The 16,212-nt window shown below is 53.8% G+C and overlaps 2 protein-coding genes across 6 annotated transcripts; one reads left to right on the forward strand and one right to left on the reverse strand.

Moving 5' to 3' along the window:
• Positions 1-1,535: 1,535 nt before the first annotated feature.
• LOC110740602 lies at positions 1,536-3,964 on the reverse strand. Its single transcript, XM_031656032.1, has 2 exons — positions 3,926-3,964; positions 1,536-3,437 (listed from the first exon to the last, which is right to left on the reverse strand). Exons 1-2 carry the CDS (start codon positions 3,962-3,964, stop codon positions 2,646-2,648), a joined length of 831 nt encoding a protein of 276 aa, XP_031511892.1. The 3' UTR covers positions 1,536-2,645.
• Positions 2,706-15,725, forward strand: PCIF1 (PDX1 C-terminal inhibiting factor 1). 5 transcript variants are annotated; one of them, XM_021920996.2, is made up of 18 exons: positions 2,709-2,827; positions 5,452-5,732; positions 5,868-6,040; positions 7,013-7,155; positions 7,247-7,371; positions 8,507-8,644; positions 8,841-8,971; positions 9,087-9,241; positions 10,787-10,934; positions 11,030-11,113; positions 11,358-11,457; positions 12,555-12,717; positions 13,401-13,573; positions 13,719-13,805; positions 13,890-14,074; positions 14,775-14,868; positions 14,966-15,141; positions 15,227-15,722. In XM_021920996.2, the coding sequence occupies exons 3-18, from the start codon at positions 6,012-6,014 to the stop codon at positions 15,456-15,458; spliced, it is 2,163 nt and encodes a 720-aa protein (XP_021776688.1). In that variant the 5' UTR covers positions 2,709-2,827; positions 5,452-5,732; positions 5,868-6,011; the 3' UTR covers positions 15,459-15,722. The 5 variants fall into 5 exon arrangements, with proteins under 5 accessions (XP_003904716.1, XP_021776688.1, XP_021776689.1 ...); XM_021920997.2 differs by having other exon boundaries at positions 5,452-5,619; XM_003904667.5 differs by lacking the exon at positions 5,868-6,040 and having other exon boundaries at positions 2,706-2,827; positions 5,452-5,619; positions 15,227-15,725.
• The last annotated feature ends 487 nt before the right edge of the window (positions 15,726-16,212 follow it).

The raw sequence follows: 16,212 nt of genomic DNA on the forward strand, positions 1-16,212 counted from the left end.
CCTGAGGCAGGAGAATCGCCTGAATCCTAGATGCGGAGGTTGCGGTGAGCCAAGATTGCGCCATTGCACTCTTAATGGGCAACAAGAGTGAAACTCCGTCTTAAAAAAAAAAAAAAAAAGATTGAACTATCCAGGGCCACTGTGTCAACTCAGGCCAGTCACTTACCCTGAATCCAGATCCCTTATTCACAAAACAGGGAGGCCAGTGTGGCTTAATGGAACCAGTCTTGCATTTTGGTGTTGAGAACGCTGGGCTTAAAATACCAGTTTTCTTGTTACTTGATGGCTGTGTGAACATGGACAATGACTTCACCCCTGTCCCTCACTCCAACCTGTTTGCTCCTGTGCAGATTTGAGGTAATAATTCACAGGATTCCACGATAAAACAGAAGACTAGGCACTTGGGATGTCTGGTACCTTGGTTATCAGTTAGGATAATCTGAACCATGAATGAGAAAATACTTTGAAAACATGAAAGAATAGATAAAAGGTTGGGTGCAGTGGCCTGTAATCCCAGCACTTTGAGGGGCCAAGGTGGGCGGATCACGAGGTCAGGAGTTTGAGAGCAGCCTGGCCAACATAACGAAACACCGTCTCTACTAAAAATACAAAAAAAATTTAGCTGGGTATGGTGGCATGCGCCTGTAATCCCAGTTACTTGGGAGGCTGAGGCAGGAGAATTGCTTGAACCCAGGAGGGAGAGGTTGTAGTGAGCCAAGATCGCACCACTGCAATCCAGCCTGGGCTCTGTCTCAAAAAAAAAAAAAAAAAAAAAAAAAAAAGGGATAACAATCACTATACGGTTTTTACACTTTAGTGAAAGCGCGGACTAGCTGGGGGGCATGGGCTTGGAAAACTGGGCATTCCGTACGTCAAGAGTGACCGTGTAGTTTACTGTCCAAAGCAAGACTTTTGAGACGGGAGTCTCGCTCTGTCGCCCAGACTGGGGTGCAGTGGCGCGATCTCGGCTCACTGCAACCTCCACCTTCCTGGTTCATGCGATTCTCCTGCCTCAGCCTCCCGAGTAGCTGGGATTACAGACATGCGCCACCACACCGGGCTAATTTTGTATTTTTAGTAGAGACAGGGTTTTGCCGTGTTGGCCAGGCTGGTCTTGAATTCCTGACCTCAGGTGATCCACCTGCCTCGGCCTCTCAAAGTACTGGGATTACAGGGGTGAGCCACCACGACCAGCCCAAAGCAGGGTACTTCTGAGAAATGAGGCAATATTAGTAATTATGCCAGCGCAGCAGGCATAAATCAAAACTGCCACCCCACCCTTCCAGAACTTAGACAGGGCCCAGGAGTCTGGTTTCCCATCAGGCCTCTTATCTGAACGGGAAGCTCTGCGAGGGCAGGAACTGCCTTTCCTTTATAGAGCTTGCTTATTTCTGGAGGTCTCAAATCTACTTAAAGCAATGCTCACACTACTGTGAGACGATCACGTCTAACACTGATTCATCACTTAGGAAGAGCCAGGTATTGTGCTGAGGACTTCACATGCATCACCTGAGTTAATTCTCACCAAATCTTTACGAGGTAGGCGGATTTATTATTTTCCACTGAGGAAACTAAAATTTAAATTGGTTAACTCCTTCAAGGCCACACATTTTGGGTGGAAGAGCAGGGACTGAAATCAGATGAGGATCTGAACCCTTGTTCTCAATCACTACTCATACCAGTGCCTCCGTTTTTGTTGAGCCTCCCCCTGCCTGCCCCCACGCTGGCGTGCAGCCGGGACCATGGACATCCCAAAGGCTGCCCAGCCGGGGAACCTACAGCCAGCCCCTGGCTTCATACAAGCGCCAGTATGACAGCAGGTGGCAAGCTTGTCCTCTCCTCAAGCTAGCACTGGAAGGGCTGCTTACTGGGGAGGCCGGAGATGGGTGGAGCTACCATTCTGACGCCTGCAGGCCCCTACCAAAAAGAATACTGCAGGGAGCTGGAGGAGGAGCACCTCACACTGCCAGTTCCCTGCCAGGCTACCCTCTGTAGCCGGTTTGAGGGCTCGGTGAGGTTTTGAACTGCAACTAACGGCCACAGATGTCAATGCTGGAAAGGCCCTACGATGCATTTAGTTGATTTCCCAACTTTGCCCAAAGCCATCTCTATTACTTGCCCCCCAAGGCTGGTTTAAGTTGCTTCTACTCAAGAGCATTTGCAGCCTGAGTTCCATGTGTATGTAGCCCAGGCATGGGGCAGGGCTGCACAACATTCCGTCAGCATGCAGCACAGAGGCCCAGAGAGGGAAGGAGACTGGCCGGAAGCGGCAGAGCCGCGCGGGTGCCGGGACCCAGGTCCCCGCTACGTCCAGAGCCTGCGTCACCAGGACTCCTCCCCTAGGCCGGCAGCCCAGCCCGAGACCCCAGCTGGTTCTAAGACAGCCCCCACGCCCCCTAGTGCGCAAGCTCAGTAAGACCCCGCCGCGCACCGCCCACGGCCCACATCCGGCCCCTGCGTGTGAGCTCGCGGGGGAAACTGAGGCGAGGGCGTGCCAGTGAATTCATTCCTTCCTCAGTCCACCCGCAGGCCTACAAAGCTCTCTCCCCCTCCTCAGCGCCACAAGGCACAGCAGGGACGGATGGGAAGAAGGGGAGGGGGCCGAAAGCAAGCTGGGTGCGAGGAGCCAGCCGATCCTGCCACACTCAAGATGGCGGCACGGCCGTGGCGAGGTCCCTCAGAGGCGGTACCAGCGCATGCGCAGCGCGGAGTCCCGGCCCGGGACACAAGATGGCGGCAGCGGCGCTGGGGAGGGCGAGGCGGAGGCGGCAAAACGGGCGGTCGAGCAGAACGTGTAGCCGCGTCCCCTCGAGTCCGCTCCGGGCAGGTAAGAGTCCCAGGAAGCCATGGTCCCGCAGCGAGCCGCGCCAGGGTCTGGGGATCCGAAGCTGGGCGGCGGGGGCCCCTCCGGCGCTTTCTGCTCGGGGCTGCCTCTTGCCCCATCTCTGTTGCCGCCGCCATCTTAGACCCGCGGGTGGGCAGCCGCGCCGGTGGCCGAAGTGAGGGAGGTGGGCCCGAAGAGCCCGAGCGGAGCGGCCTCTAGGGCCCCTCCGCTGCTGCCGCCGCCACCGCCTTTGTGTCGGGCTTCGACTCTGAGTCGCTTCAGCCCGGGGGCGGGAGCGCGCGGCGGGGCGGGGGGCGGAGCCCGGCAGATGGGCCGGCGCGCGCGCGCGCCAAACAGCCCACCCTCGCTGAGGTGGGGGGAGGGGAAGGTACGCGCGCGCGCGCGCTGGGGTTTGCCGCTTTTCGCCCTCGCGGCTGCGCACTTTGTTCGCCCTTTGACTCCTCCCTACTGGGCCGGAGAATTCTGATTGGTATATTGCGGAGATGGTTCCGCCCCACCCGCCTCCAATCCGGGATTCGGACTCTGGCTTCTGGTGGGTTCCTCTGGTTGCGCAGATACAGTTGTTTATCCTTGAGTAGCGGTAATTGTCAAACTGCGGTATGCGTGGGGGTCGGGAAGCCACAGGATAAATAAAAATGTTATCTTAAGAGCAGTTATGTCTTACTGGGAGCGTACAATGCTGGACTCTACACATAACGGTCGAGTGATTCCGGTTTATAAGCCGGGAAGCAGAAGGGCCTCGAATCCAGGTCTGTCCAACCCCAGGGCTGGTACTTCGGCCGCAGACCTGCTGCACTCAAGTCACATAGGGAATTAAAAATGGTTTTAATCGCAAAAAATGGCTAAATTTTTTCAAATAGTGTGAAAAAATGAGTCATCCTGTCTCCCAGTCACTCTTAGGGTGCGTTTTAAAAATACAAATTCTTGTGTGCCTCCCCTCCGTATTTCTGGCTCCTGAGATGCTCAGTGAGGCACAGGCGTCTTAATTTTTTTTTTTTTTTTCCCCCTCCCACAAACTCCGAGATGATTCTGATGCACAGCTGGCTTTGGAAATACTGCAGTGTCCCCATTTAGCCTCACACTAAGCTGTGCCGCTTGTGCGTATTCTGTGAAGTTCATCTACCCGGTGCATCAATATCACAGGATGTTTGTTTCTTGGGAAAAACGTTTTTCAATAAAGGCGAACAAGATGTGTCATATAAGGCGTTTGCATGTTTTTATTTTTGCAAGACGTTCAGAGCGTGTCCTTTCATTTGCTGTGGGAGGCTTGGGATTGTGTCCCCCAGATCAGTGATATGTATGTTTGTTGATTTTTCTCTGGTCTAAGGGTACTTTATTTTTTAAGAGACGAGGTCTTGGCCGGGCGCGGTGGCTCACGCCTGTAATCCCAGCACTTTGGGAGGCCAAGGTGGGCAGATCACCTAAGGTCGGGAGTTTGCTGACCCACACGGAGAAACCCCGTCTCTACTAAAAATACAAAATTAGCCAGGTTTGGTGGCGCATGCCTGTAATCCCAGCTACTCGGGAGGCTGAGGCAGGAGAATCGCTTGAACCTGGAAGGTGGAGGTTGTGGTGAGCCGAGATCACGCCATTGCGCTTCAGCCTGGGCAACAAGAGTGAAACTGTCTCAAAAAAAAAAAAAAAGATACACTAAAAAAAAAAAAAAAGAAAAAAAAAGAGATGAGGTCTTGCCCTGTCACCCGGGCTGGAGCACAGTGGCATGATTATACTTCACTGCAGCCTCGAGCTCCTGGGCTCAAGTGACCCTTCCACCTCAGCCTCCTGAGTAGCTGGGACTGCAGGTGCTTTTTTTTGTTTGTTTTATTTGGGCCTAGCGCAATGGCTCACACCTGTAATCCCAGCACTTTGGGAGGCCCAGGTGGGTGGATCTCTTGAGGTCAGGAGTTCGAGACCAGCCTGGCCAACATGGTGAGACCCCGTCTCTACTAAAAGTACAAAAAATTTAGCCAGGTGTGGCTCATGCCTGTAATCCCAGCTACTCGAGAGGCTGACACAGGAGAATCGCTTGAACCCAGGAGGTGGAGGTTGCAGTGAGTTGAGATCATGCAGTGTATTCCATCCTGGACAACAGAGTGAGACTGTCTCAAAACCAAACAAAAAGTTTTGTCGTAGAGCTGGGGGGGTCTCACTATGTTGCCAAGGCTGGTTTTGAACTCCTAGCCTCAAGAAATCCTTCCACCCTGGCCAAGTTGCCGAAGCCACCATGCCCAGCCTAAGGGTACTTAAGTTGGCAGGACTGGCTACAGAGTTTGTGGGGCCCAGTGTGCAAAATGAAAATGCGAGCTCCTTGTTAAAAAGTTATTAAAAATTTTAAGACAGTGACAGCAGAGCCTCAAACCAAGCTCAGGGCTTTCCTGAATGTGGGTCCCTGTGCAGTCGCGCAGGTCACGTGCCCATGAAAGCAAACCTATTGGTGAGAAAGCTTAAGAGGTATCATTTTCATCTCCTGTATTCCCTCATCCCCTCTCCCGATGTGTCCTGCGCTGGAGGCCCCCAGCTTGCTCTTTGTTTTTGCCCCTCTTGTTGTCCCCGCCCTGCAGCATCCCACAGGTCTGTGACTGTCTATTTTCCTATTTGCTTTCCAGCTGCTGATGCAAGGAATCCCCTGGGGCCCCGTGCACTTCACTGCTGACCAGCCCATCCGTCTGTGCTGAGTCTTCCTGCAGGCCTTTCCTCGCCTCTGTGGGACCTTGTGGGGGTCCATCCGGCTGGAGAAGAAAAGCCTCTCATGCTAGCATTGCAGACCCCAGAGGGTGAGAGAAAGGGGGACTTCATTCAGTCTTGAAACCTGTGGGCTCAGCCCCTAAGGCACCAGGAATTCTTCCTGCCCAGAGAATCCAGGCAGCTTCGTTTTTTTCATACCTTGGTCAGTGGTTCTCAACCTTTTTGTTATCAAGGCCCTTTTTGTTGTACATTAATGTCCTGTTGCTCCCTGCATTTTTATCTGCCAAACTGTACCAATGGAGTAACCATTCACTTTTCCCTTTCTAAATTAATGAAGAAGTCTGTGACGGAGTGTACAATAAAATCAGTGTCCCAATGATTCCTCTGATGTCGTCAACAACCAATCAGAGCTTCTGATCAGCATGAGAAAATCAGTGTGACCACAATGAGTTGATAAAATTTCAGCATGAAAAGATAACTGATGTTTAAGCCTGCCTTTGTGGTCTTGCTGTGGGTAAAAGTTTGATTTCTTTTGGGAAGTGTGACCTACTGAAAACAAATTTAGCATCATCAAGTCTGTCTTAGCTCCCAGTTGTCTGACAGCCCCAGGCCAGAAGCACTTTGGCTTCTGAGGCTCCTGCTGGGCATGCTTTGGGTGGGGGAGTAGGGAATACAGATCTGAAGGAACTGGCCTCCTTGCTGGTACTTACAGTAAATGTTCACCTGGGGATCATGAAGGAGTCACTTAGATCGTCCTTCTCAGTTGCATTGGTTATTTTAGCAACAGCTGCTTCCTGCCATGTAATGTAAAATAAGGTGACCAATTAGATTCCATGCCCTTCCCTAGTGTGCTTTGTTCCTTTTAGATTTTACTGGATAGAAGCAATAAAATCCCATCTCCTCCTGAAAGTTGTTACTATTCCTTCTTGTAGGAATCGCTTCTCAAGGGCAGATCTTGTTCTGTCTTGTTTGCTGCTCTTGGTGCTTTGTAAATATTTGCAGAATCAATAGTGCTTCTGTTGGGTCCAGGTCCTATGCCTGAGCCCAGGAGAGAGCTGAATTGGACCCAGTTCCTATTCCTGGGAGTTCTGACAGTTTAATGGGGAGACAAACCCAGCTGATAGACCAGACCATCTGAGTGCTATGACAGAGGTGTTCACGGCCCTGAGGAGGAGCTCTGACCACCTGACCTCGGGAGGGGAGAGTCAAGGAAGGCTTCCTGGAGGATGTGAACACAGTAGCAACCCAGGCAGAGAAGAGGGGGAGGGGAATTTTAGGCAGAGGAAGCAGCAGGAGTGCACCCATTGAACAATTGGAATTGCAGCTTAGATCCCAGGGTTGCTATGTGGCACCATGCTGGCTCTCCAGGACAGGACCTGATTGGATTTCTCCACATCCATGGGTGGTCACTGGGGCCCTGGGTGGATTGTAATTGGCGGGTGAGGGGGTGGAGCTGATACTCTTCGGTCCTCTGTGTGGCAGGTCCTTTGTGGGTGCGGAGATGGCCAATGAGAATCACGGCAGCCCCCGGGAGGAAGCGTCCCTGCTGAGTCACTCCCCAGGTACCTCCAATCAGAGCCAGCCCTGTTCTCCAAAGCCAATCCGCCTGGTGCAGGACCTCCCAGGTACTGAGGGGGAGCAGCAGTGGGGTGGTGGGGTAGGAAGGGCACCCTGGGAGTAGCCCTGACCCTGGCTGGGCCCCATGCCTGTTTGCAGAGGAGCTGGTCCATGCAGGCTGGGAGAAGTGCTGGAGCCGGAGGGAGAATCGTCCCTACTACTTCAACCGATTCACCAACCAGTCCCTGTGGGAGATGCCCGTGCTGGGGCAGCACGATGTGATTGTGAGTGCCAGCCTAGGGTGGGGGGTCTCAGAGTGGCTTCTGGCACCTGGGCCTTCCCCAAATGTACCCTGAGGACCCAGCCGTTCAGTGCCCAGCCCTGTGCTGGCACCTGCAGATACAATGACAAGCAAGACACACACAGTTCCTGCCCTCATGGAACCTACACTCAGATGGGGTAGACTGACAAGTAAACAGATGATTGCACGGCTGCTGCGCGGTGGGTGCTGCGCCGCAAGGCAGGAATGAAAAAGGCAGACTTGCTCCCTGCGGTCGCAGAGCACCCATGGGCTGCCAGCAGACAGTAGGATGACAGTTGTGGTCCATGTATGAGGAAGTGTTATAGTACATCTGGATCCTGACCTACTCTGGGAAAGGCAAGATGATGGGAATAGCCCTGAGAATGAGTGTTTAAGGCGAGAGGGTTAGTGAGTGTGTGTGGGGAGGAAAAGAACATTCTAGGATCTGACATGTCAGTACGACGGGAAGTACAGGCATGGGCTGTTTGGCGGGAACATGGGCTTTTGGATCCTTCTCAGCTGGGGCAGCATGTCTTTACTGGGCACAGTCAAAATAGTTGGCATCTCCATTTTGCATGTGAAGACACTGAGGTTCAAAGATGGGGAACCACTGGTGCAAAACCTCACAGTTAGTAATAGGCAGAGCAGGACGCGCATCTGATGTGAGTTCAGGGCTGCACTACTCACCGCTATGCGTTCTCTGGGTGTTACCAAGAGTCCTATCTGCAGGGCTTTGCTTTTTACAACAATAAGCAGTTTTTGAGCTTTTCCTTTATTCCTTTCATTCTGTTCTTGAGGAAAATAATGTGTAATGTGTACTGATCTCATGCCAGATGCCATGTTAAGCAAGTCATGTTCACTGACTCATTTAATCTCAGTGGTCATGTAGGGCTTAGCATGGCCATTCTGAAGGTAAGAGAACTGGAAGGGAAGTAACACACCCTGTCGCAGTTGCAAGTTGCAGGCAAGACTGGAGCCCAATGTTCTCTGCCTGTATCCCAGCCCCTCTGCTCTTCTCTAAGGAGTAGGAGCAGGGGTGGGAGGGCCTGAGGATTCAAAGTCCTGGGGCTCCTAAGCCGCTGGCCCTGGTTGCAACTCTGCTGGTCTCCCTCCACCAGTCGGACCCTTTGGGGCTGAATGCGACCCCACTGCCCCAAGACTCAAGCTTGGTGGAAACCCCCCCGGCTGAGAACAAGCCCAGAAAGCGGCAGCTCTCGGAAGAGCAGCCAAGCGGCAATGGTGTGAAGAAGCCCAAGGTGAGTGTCTGCGGCCAGGAACCGGCTGCTGAGCAGCCAGCTCAGATGGGCAGCCCGCAGGCTCCCTGCAGGGGCTAGGCGTTGGCAGGCCAGCCAGGAGGGGGACCCGGGACACAGTTCACCAGGTGTGCACTGTATTGGATGGAGCCTCTCTGGTGAATCTCCTGACTTGACACCTTTGTGACTTTCACTACAGATTGAAATCCCAATGACACCCACAGGCCAGTCGGTGCCCAGCTCCCCCAGTGTCCCAGGAACCCCAACGCTGAAGATGTGGGGTACGTCCCCTGAAGATAAACAGCAGGCAGCTCTCCTGCGACCCACTGAGTGAGTCCCCGCTGATTGGCTTGGGGGCACCCACTGCTAGCGTCAGCCTGTCTGGAACTGTGGGGTGTGGTGTGGGTGGCCAGGGCATCTTCATCACTCCTCTCTGTGCCCCAAGGGTCTACTGGGACCTGGACATCCAGACCAATGCTGTCATCAAGCACCGGGGGCCTTCAGAGGTGCTGCCCCCGCACCCTGAAGTGGAGCTGCTCCGCTCTCAGCTCATCTTGAAGCTTCGGCAGCACTACCGGGAGCTGTGCCAGCAGCGAGAGGGTACCTGCCTCTGGGCTGCGGCCTCCTTTATTTCCACCCACCTTTAGCAAGAGCCAGGCTTGACCAGGCCAGCTTGGGAATGGCGAAGTGGGGCCCCGTGGTGAGCCATGATCACGCCAATGCACTCCAGCCTGAGTGACAGAGCAAGACCCTGTTTCAAAAAAACCAAAAAAACAAAGAGTATTTATACCTTAGGATTCTATGACAAGGATTAAGTAAAATGGATAAGTATTACATAAACTGTAGTTTTAAATTTTTTTTTTTTGAGACGGAGTCTCGCTCTGTAGCCCATGCTGGAGTGCAATGGCACCATCTCTGCTCACTGCATCATCCGCCTCCCAGGTCCCGGTTCAAGCAATTCTCCTGCCTCAGCCTCCCGAGTAGTGGGATTACAGGCGCACACCACCATGCCCAGCTAAGTTTTGTATTTTTAGTAGAGACGGGGTGTCACAGTGTTGGCCAGGCTGGTCTTGAACTCCTGACGTCGTGATCCACCCGCTTCAGCCTCCCAAAGTACTGGGATTACAGGCATGAGCCACCACACCTGGCCAATTTTTTTTTTTTTTTTAAGAGACAGGATCTTGCTATGTTGCCCAGGCTGGTCTTGTACTCCTGGGCTCAAGCCTTCTGCTTGCCTTGGCCTCCCACAGTGCTGGGATTACAGATGTGAGCCACCATGCGTGGCCTAGTTTTTAATTTTTATGATTAGTAATAAACCTATTTAACTTTGCTCAAAGATAGAATCCTCTGGCCTCCCCCCCGCTTTTTTTTATATTATGTAATACTTTTTTTTCTTTTTCTAAGATGGAGTTTCACTGTTGCCCAGACTGGAGTGCAATGGCACAATCTCGGCTTACTGCAACCTCTGCCTCCCGGGTTCAAGCAATTCTCCTGCCTCAGCCTCCTGAGTAGCTGGGAATGCAGGCACATGCCACCATGCCCAGCTAATTTTTGTATTTTTAGTAGAGACGGGTTTTTTCCATGTTGGCCAGGCTGGTCTCAAACTCCTGACCTCAGGTGATCCACCCACCTCGGCCTCCCAAAGTGCTGGGATTACAGGCGTGAGCCACTGCACCCGGCCTTTTTATTCTTTTCTTTTGAGACAAGATCTTGCTCTGTCACCCAGGTTGGAGTGCAATGGCGCGACTGCAGCTCACTGCAGCTTCAGTCCCCGGGTTCAAGCGATCCTCCCGCCTCAGCCTCCCGAGTAGCTGGGACACCCAGCTAATTTTTTTTTTTTTTAGCAACACAGGATCTTACTGTGTTGCCCAGGCTGGTCTTGAACTCCTGGGCTCAAGCGATCCTTCCACCTTAGCCTTCCAAAGTGCTGAGATTATAAGTGTGAGCCACTACACCTGGCTAGATACTTACTAACACTATAAAACTAGTGATTCTTAGAAAATATTTTGGGAAATGCAGCCTAGAAGCTTCTGAAGTGGGACTGTGTCTTGCTTACTGCTGAATGTGGTGCTTCCTATATGTGCCAAGCTCCAAGTGGGACTGCTTGATTAAATCCAGGCCTTCAGCAGCTCTCCTGTCCTACAGGCATTGAGCCTCCACGGGAGTCTTTCAACCGCTGGATGCTGGAGCGCAAGGTGGTAGACAAAGGATCTGACCCCCTGTTGCCCAGCAACTGTGAACCAGTCGTGTCACCTTCCATGTTTCGTGAAATCATGAATGACATTCCCATCAGGTACAGCCCCACAGCTGGGGATGACCCTGGGCGATTTGGTTTCTGTGCCCAGTCATGTATAGAAGGGCTCTAACTCTGCCCACTGTCTAACGCAGGTTATCCCGAATCAAGTTCCGGGAGGAAGCCAAGCGCCTGCTCTTTAAATATGCGGAGGCCGCCAGGCGGCTCATCGAGTCCAGGTTTGCCTCTGTCTCCTGCCCCAGGCAAGATGGGTCTGTGATCAAAGTGGGAGGTCATAGGCCATCTTGCCTGGTCTCATGCAGGGCTGTCGTTGCTCTTGGTGGCAGAAGTGGGGCCAGCTCCCAAAGGCAGAACAAGGGCTGCGATGGAAGCTAGGGGTTGATGCCCAGGGAGCCCATGGAAGTGCAATGAGGAGGGTGGAGCCAAGCCATTCCTTTCTTGTACCCTCCCCTTGACTGGCAGGAGTGCATCCCCTGACAGTAGGAAGGTGGTCAAATGGAATGTGGAAGACACCTTTAGCTGGCTTCGGAAGGACCACTCAGCCTCCAAGGAGGACTACATGGTGAGTGGGTCCCCGGGTGAGAAGGCCAGTTTTAGGGCTCTGTGGCCACTTCCTCTAGGAAGCCTACTCTGCCTGTCCAGGCTGGGCAAGGCCTCCCCCAGCGGCCTATTCTTGTGGAATATGGCAGACGTTTGACGTTCATCAGTCCCCAAACTCATGATTGTGGAGATATTTCTCTAGGCTCCTGGCTTTCTCCCACAGAACATTTCCATTAACAGTCTTAATGGAGTCTTATGCTTGGCCACACACCACAGGTAGCTGCCTTTCAGCCTAATGAATGTTCCGCATCTCCCTTGAGTAGATTTTTGGAAACAGATTGACAGCCTGCTTTTTCTTGGGTGTGTGTATTCATATCATAGTTAAGAGCTACCATCAGATTCAATTCCCTACTCTTAATGTGTCCAAAACAATTCTGTTTTCTGGCCAAAACCTATCACTTCTTAAACCTCTCCACCAGCACTAGCAATGGGCTTTCTTTTCAGGACCATATTTCACAAGAGACAAGGTTTCGCACTTCACGATAGTAACTGTGTACTTGACACGTAGAGAGTGACAAAGGTAGGTGTACTCACTAGCCAGAGTGACTCATTCTCACTCTTCAGTTTTACACGTGATTCAGCAAAATTACAAATCCCGACAGTCATCTTTGCAAGTAGCTAAAAGCTCAAATCTCAAGTCTGCACAACCAACACTCTTTTGTAATTGTGTCTTTCCCCAATAGACTGCAAACACTGTAAGCTGGGACCATGCTGGTTTGTCTGTTTCTCCAGTAATTACTGTGGGATCTAGCAGTGTAACCCCAACAAAAGCTACTGGCATTTATTGTACACTTACTGTATGCCAGGCACTTGGTAAGCCCTTAAGGGAAATTATTACATTTAATATTCAAACTGCCCTGTTAGGTATCTCGTGTCCCCTTGGCACTTGAGGAATGATTCAGAGAAGCCAGAGGATATGTCCAAGTGACACAGCTAGTCAGTAGCAGAGCTGGTTTCAAAACAAGGACTGCTGGACTCCAACAGCCCTGCGGTTACCTGCCAGCCCAGCTGATCCCCTTTGGCCTCCACTAGCGCCCTGATCCAGAATATCTCCTCTAGGATCGCCTGGAGCACCTGCGGAGGCAGTGTGGCCCCCACGTCTCGGCTGCAGCCAAGGACTCCGTGGAAGGCATCTGCAGTAAGATCTACCACATCTCCCTGGAGTACGTCAAACGGATCCGAGAGAAGCACCTTGCCATCCTTAAGGAAAACAACATCTCAGGTAGGGGAAAGGTGGAGGAGGAGCCAGCTGTGATGCCATCAGCTCTATACCCTGACGGAAGGGACAAGCGAGGCTGAGCCTCAAGGCCAGGGACTGGTTTGAGACGCAGAACCTGCTGTGTCCTTTGGCTGTACTTCTCTGGGAAACAGGGAGGAGTGATAAAGGGAGAGCCAGATGGTGGCGGTGAAAGATAGGCTGGGAGTCGTAGTTAGGTGTACCCGAATTTACATCCATTCTCTGCAAGCCTCACTTTCCCCAGACTGAAGTACAGCACCTGGTGGTAGGATTGTGTGAGTACTCACAAGTAACTCAGGTAAACCGTGTGGCCCAAAAAGATCCCCAAATAAGGAATCGTCACTATTACGATGGTGGCAATGCATTTCTTGTACTTCTGCCCAGCAGCAGGACCCATAGGCCTGAGCCTTCTTGCCTACCAGCCCAAGGCACGGCATACAGGGGCCTGCTTCGGTACTGAGCGTGTTGACACAGGCCACCTGTTTCTGCCCCAGCCAATTGTCTGGCTGGTTTCTTTTTATGGCTTTCATTCCCTTTCTACTGAACTAGGCCACACTATACTGATCTGTGAAATGGGACTTCCCTCTCTCAGTACAAAGCATGTGGCCCACAGTGGCTGCAGCATGAGAATGAGGAGTATGGTCCCTCACTGCTCTCCCTGCCCACAGAGGAGGTGGACGCCCCTGAGGTGGAGCCCCGCCTTGTGTACTGCTATCCAGTCCGGCTGGCTGTGTCTGCACCCCCCATGCCCAGTGTGGAGATGCACATGGAGAACAACGTGGTCTGCATCCGGTATAAGGGAGAGATGGTCAAGGTCAGCCGCAACTACTTCAGCAAGCTGGTAAGAGCTACGGGGAGGAAGTCCCTAGCTGATGGCACGAGTTAGGGCCTGGGATCTTTCCTGAGCAGAGTCCCCAGCAGGAGACCAGTGATGAGGACATGAGGGAGCACTGCTGAAGGCCACTCCTCTCTGTCCCACCCCACAGTGGCTCCTTTACCGCTACAGTTGCATTGATGACTCTGCCTTTGAGAGGTTCCTGCCCCGGGTCTGGTGTCTTCTCCGACGGTACCAGGTACAGGCCTGGGGCAGCAGGGAGGGCTCCCCAGGAGGGAACAGGGAGGGCGAGCCCCAGGCGCTGACTATGGCCACTCTGCAGATGATGTTCGGCGTGGGCCTCTATGAGGGGACTGGCCTGCAGGGGTCGCTGCCTGTGCACGTCTTTGAGGCCCTCCACCGACTCTTCGGCGTCAGCTTCGAGTGCTTCGCCTCACCCCTCAACTGTTACTTCCGCCAGTACTGTTCTGCCTTCCCCGACACAGACGGCTACTTTGGCTCCCGCGGGTGAGGGCCAAGGGCTGCCCTCTACCCAGGCCAGGGAAGTGGTCCTCCGGAGCACCGGGCCCGCCTCTGCTGGCTGCTTCCTGGACTGTAGTGTCAGGCAGGCCTGGGTGGAGTCCCTGCCTCCACCTCTTACCAGCTATGTGATCTTGGACATGTCGTTTAACTTCTGGGAGTCTGAGCTTTTCTGGCTCTGTGGGCAGGCATGTGACACCCCTAGCTGGCCTCTGGGTTTCTTAGTGAGTCAGCTCAGGATGGAATAGGAACACGTGGTCCCGGGCCCTGAGAGGAGTGAGAAGTGGGGCCACAGACCTCAGAGGCCTTACAAACTAGGGGTGGGGGTGAGCACAGATGAGAGAACGTAATGCTGTCTCCAGAAGGAAGAATGGCCAGGACCTCCAGAGGTCCAGAGCTCAGCAGCTGGGGATCCTGGGTGCAGCTTCTGCTGTAGTGGTAGTGGTGGGCTCAGAACTGGATTGGAATGCCAGCTTGGTGAACATGGGCATCCCAGCCTGAGCCTCGTTCAGTGTCTTCATTCATTCAGTGGAGACGGTTATGCCTCATGCCCCAGTGAATTAGGGTGAATGCTGGCTTCTGGAGAGGCCATCTCTTCAGTGTGGCTGCCTAGGGTTGAAGATGGCACCTGTTTCTGGTTGAGGGACTGGGTCCTGATAGGACTTAAAATGCTCACTCCTGTCCCCAGGCCCTGCCTAGACTTTGCTCCACTGAGTGGTTCATTTGAGGCCAATCCTCCCTTCTGCGAGGAGCTCATGGATGCTATGGTCTCTCACTTTGAGGTGGGTGCACTGCCAGGGTGAGGGGTGGGCAACAGGGCAGGATTGCCAGCCACCTGGGAGGCAGCCCCTGACGTCCACCCTGTGTCCCCTTCCACAGAAACTGCTTGAGAGCTCACCGGAGCCCCTGTCCTTCATCGTGTTCATCCCAGAGTGGCGGGAACCCCCCACACCAGCGCTCACCCGCATGGAGCAGAGCCGCTTCAAACGCCACCAGTTGATCCTGCCTGCCTTTGAGCACGAGTACCGCAGTGGCTCCCAGCACATCTGCAAGAAGTGGGTGCCAGGGAGGGCAGGGGACGGAGGCTAGGCTGGCCAGGCCAGGCCCAGCCCCACCCTGAGCCATTGCCTTTGCCCGCAGGGAGGAAATGCACTACAAGGCCGTCCACAACACGGCCGTGCTCTTCCTACAGAACGACCCTGGCTTTGCCAAGTGGGTGCCAACGCCTGAACGGCTGCAGGAGCTGAGCGCTGCCTACCGGCAGTCAGGCCGAAGCCACAGCTCTGGTTCTTCCTCATCGTCCTCCTCGGATGCCAAGGACCGGGACTCGGGCCGTGAGCAGGGCCCTAGCCGCGAGCCTCACCCCACTTAACATACCCTGCGGGGAGGAGGAGCCCCAGGGGTGCTGGTCTGGACTGCTGGGACTCAGGCCCCTGGGGCCTGACAGGGACCCCGCTGCCACTGACATAGGAAGATTATGGTTCTGCCAGGGCTCCCCTCCCTGCCTGTCCCCAACTCCTCACCTCAAGCTCCCTCCAAGTCCCATGTATATAGGTCCTGATGCCTTCCCAACCCCACCCCTCATCCTGTTGCCACCTTGTTTCATTTGTAAAAGGAAATACAGAAACCCCCCCAAGAATGTGTGAGGGTCTTGAGGGCAGAGAAGGCTGAGGCAGCTGGAGCTACTTCTGGGACCACACTCCCCTCCCTCCAGCAGCTCCTTCTCATGGTCCCTGGACCTTCACTCCCCAGCTGGGGCTCCCACACAGCTGGGTCCCTGGTGGCCTCTGCCTGGGCTCAGCAGGTCCGAAGAGTCCAAGGCCCTGCATCCCCTAGCTCCAAACTCCCTGAGCAGGGCCTGCATGGATACCCCTGGGGATCAGAGGACTGGGAGCTGTGCCTGTCCCCAACCCAAAAGCCAGACTCTCGCTGGCCTTGGATCCCCACAGTGAGCAGACAGCTGGGTGTGCCTCACAGTCGAGGATCAGGAGAGCAGCCTCGGGACCTGTAGGCACAGAACGCATGCTCCCTAGGGCCCAGGGAGGAAGCAGGTCTGAAGGTGCTTGCTGGGGCTCTCGCTGGTTCAGCCGTCTCTGTCATTGCCAGGCCTCTGCAGCAAGGGTCTG

The sequence above is a fragment of the Papio anubis genome, chromosome 16, assembly GCF_008728515.1.
Source record: "Papio anubis isolate 15944 chromosome 16, Panubis1.0, whole genome shotgun sequence".
Taxonomy (NCBI): domain Eukaryota; kingdom Metazoa; phylum Chordata; class Mammalia; order Primates; family Cercopithecidae; genus Papio; species Papio anubis.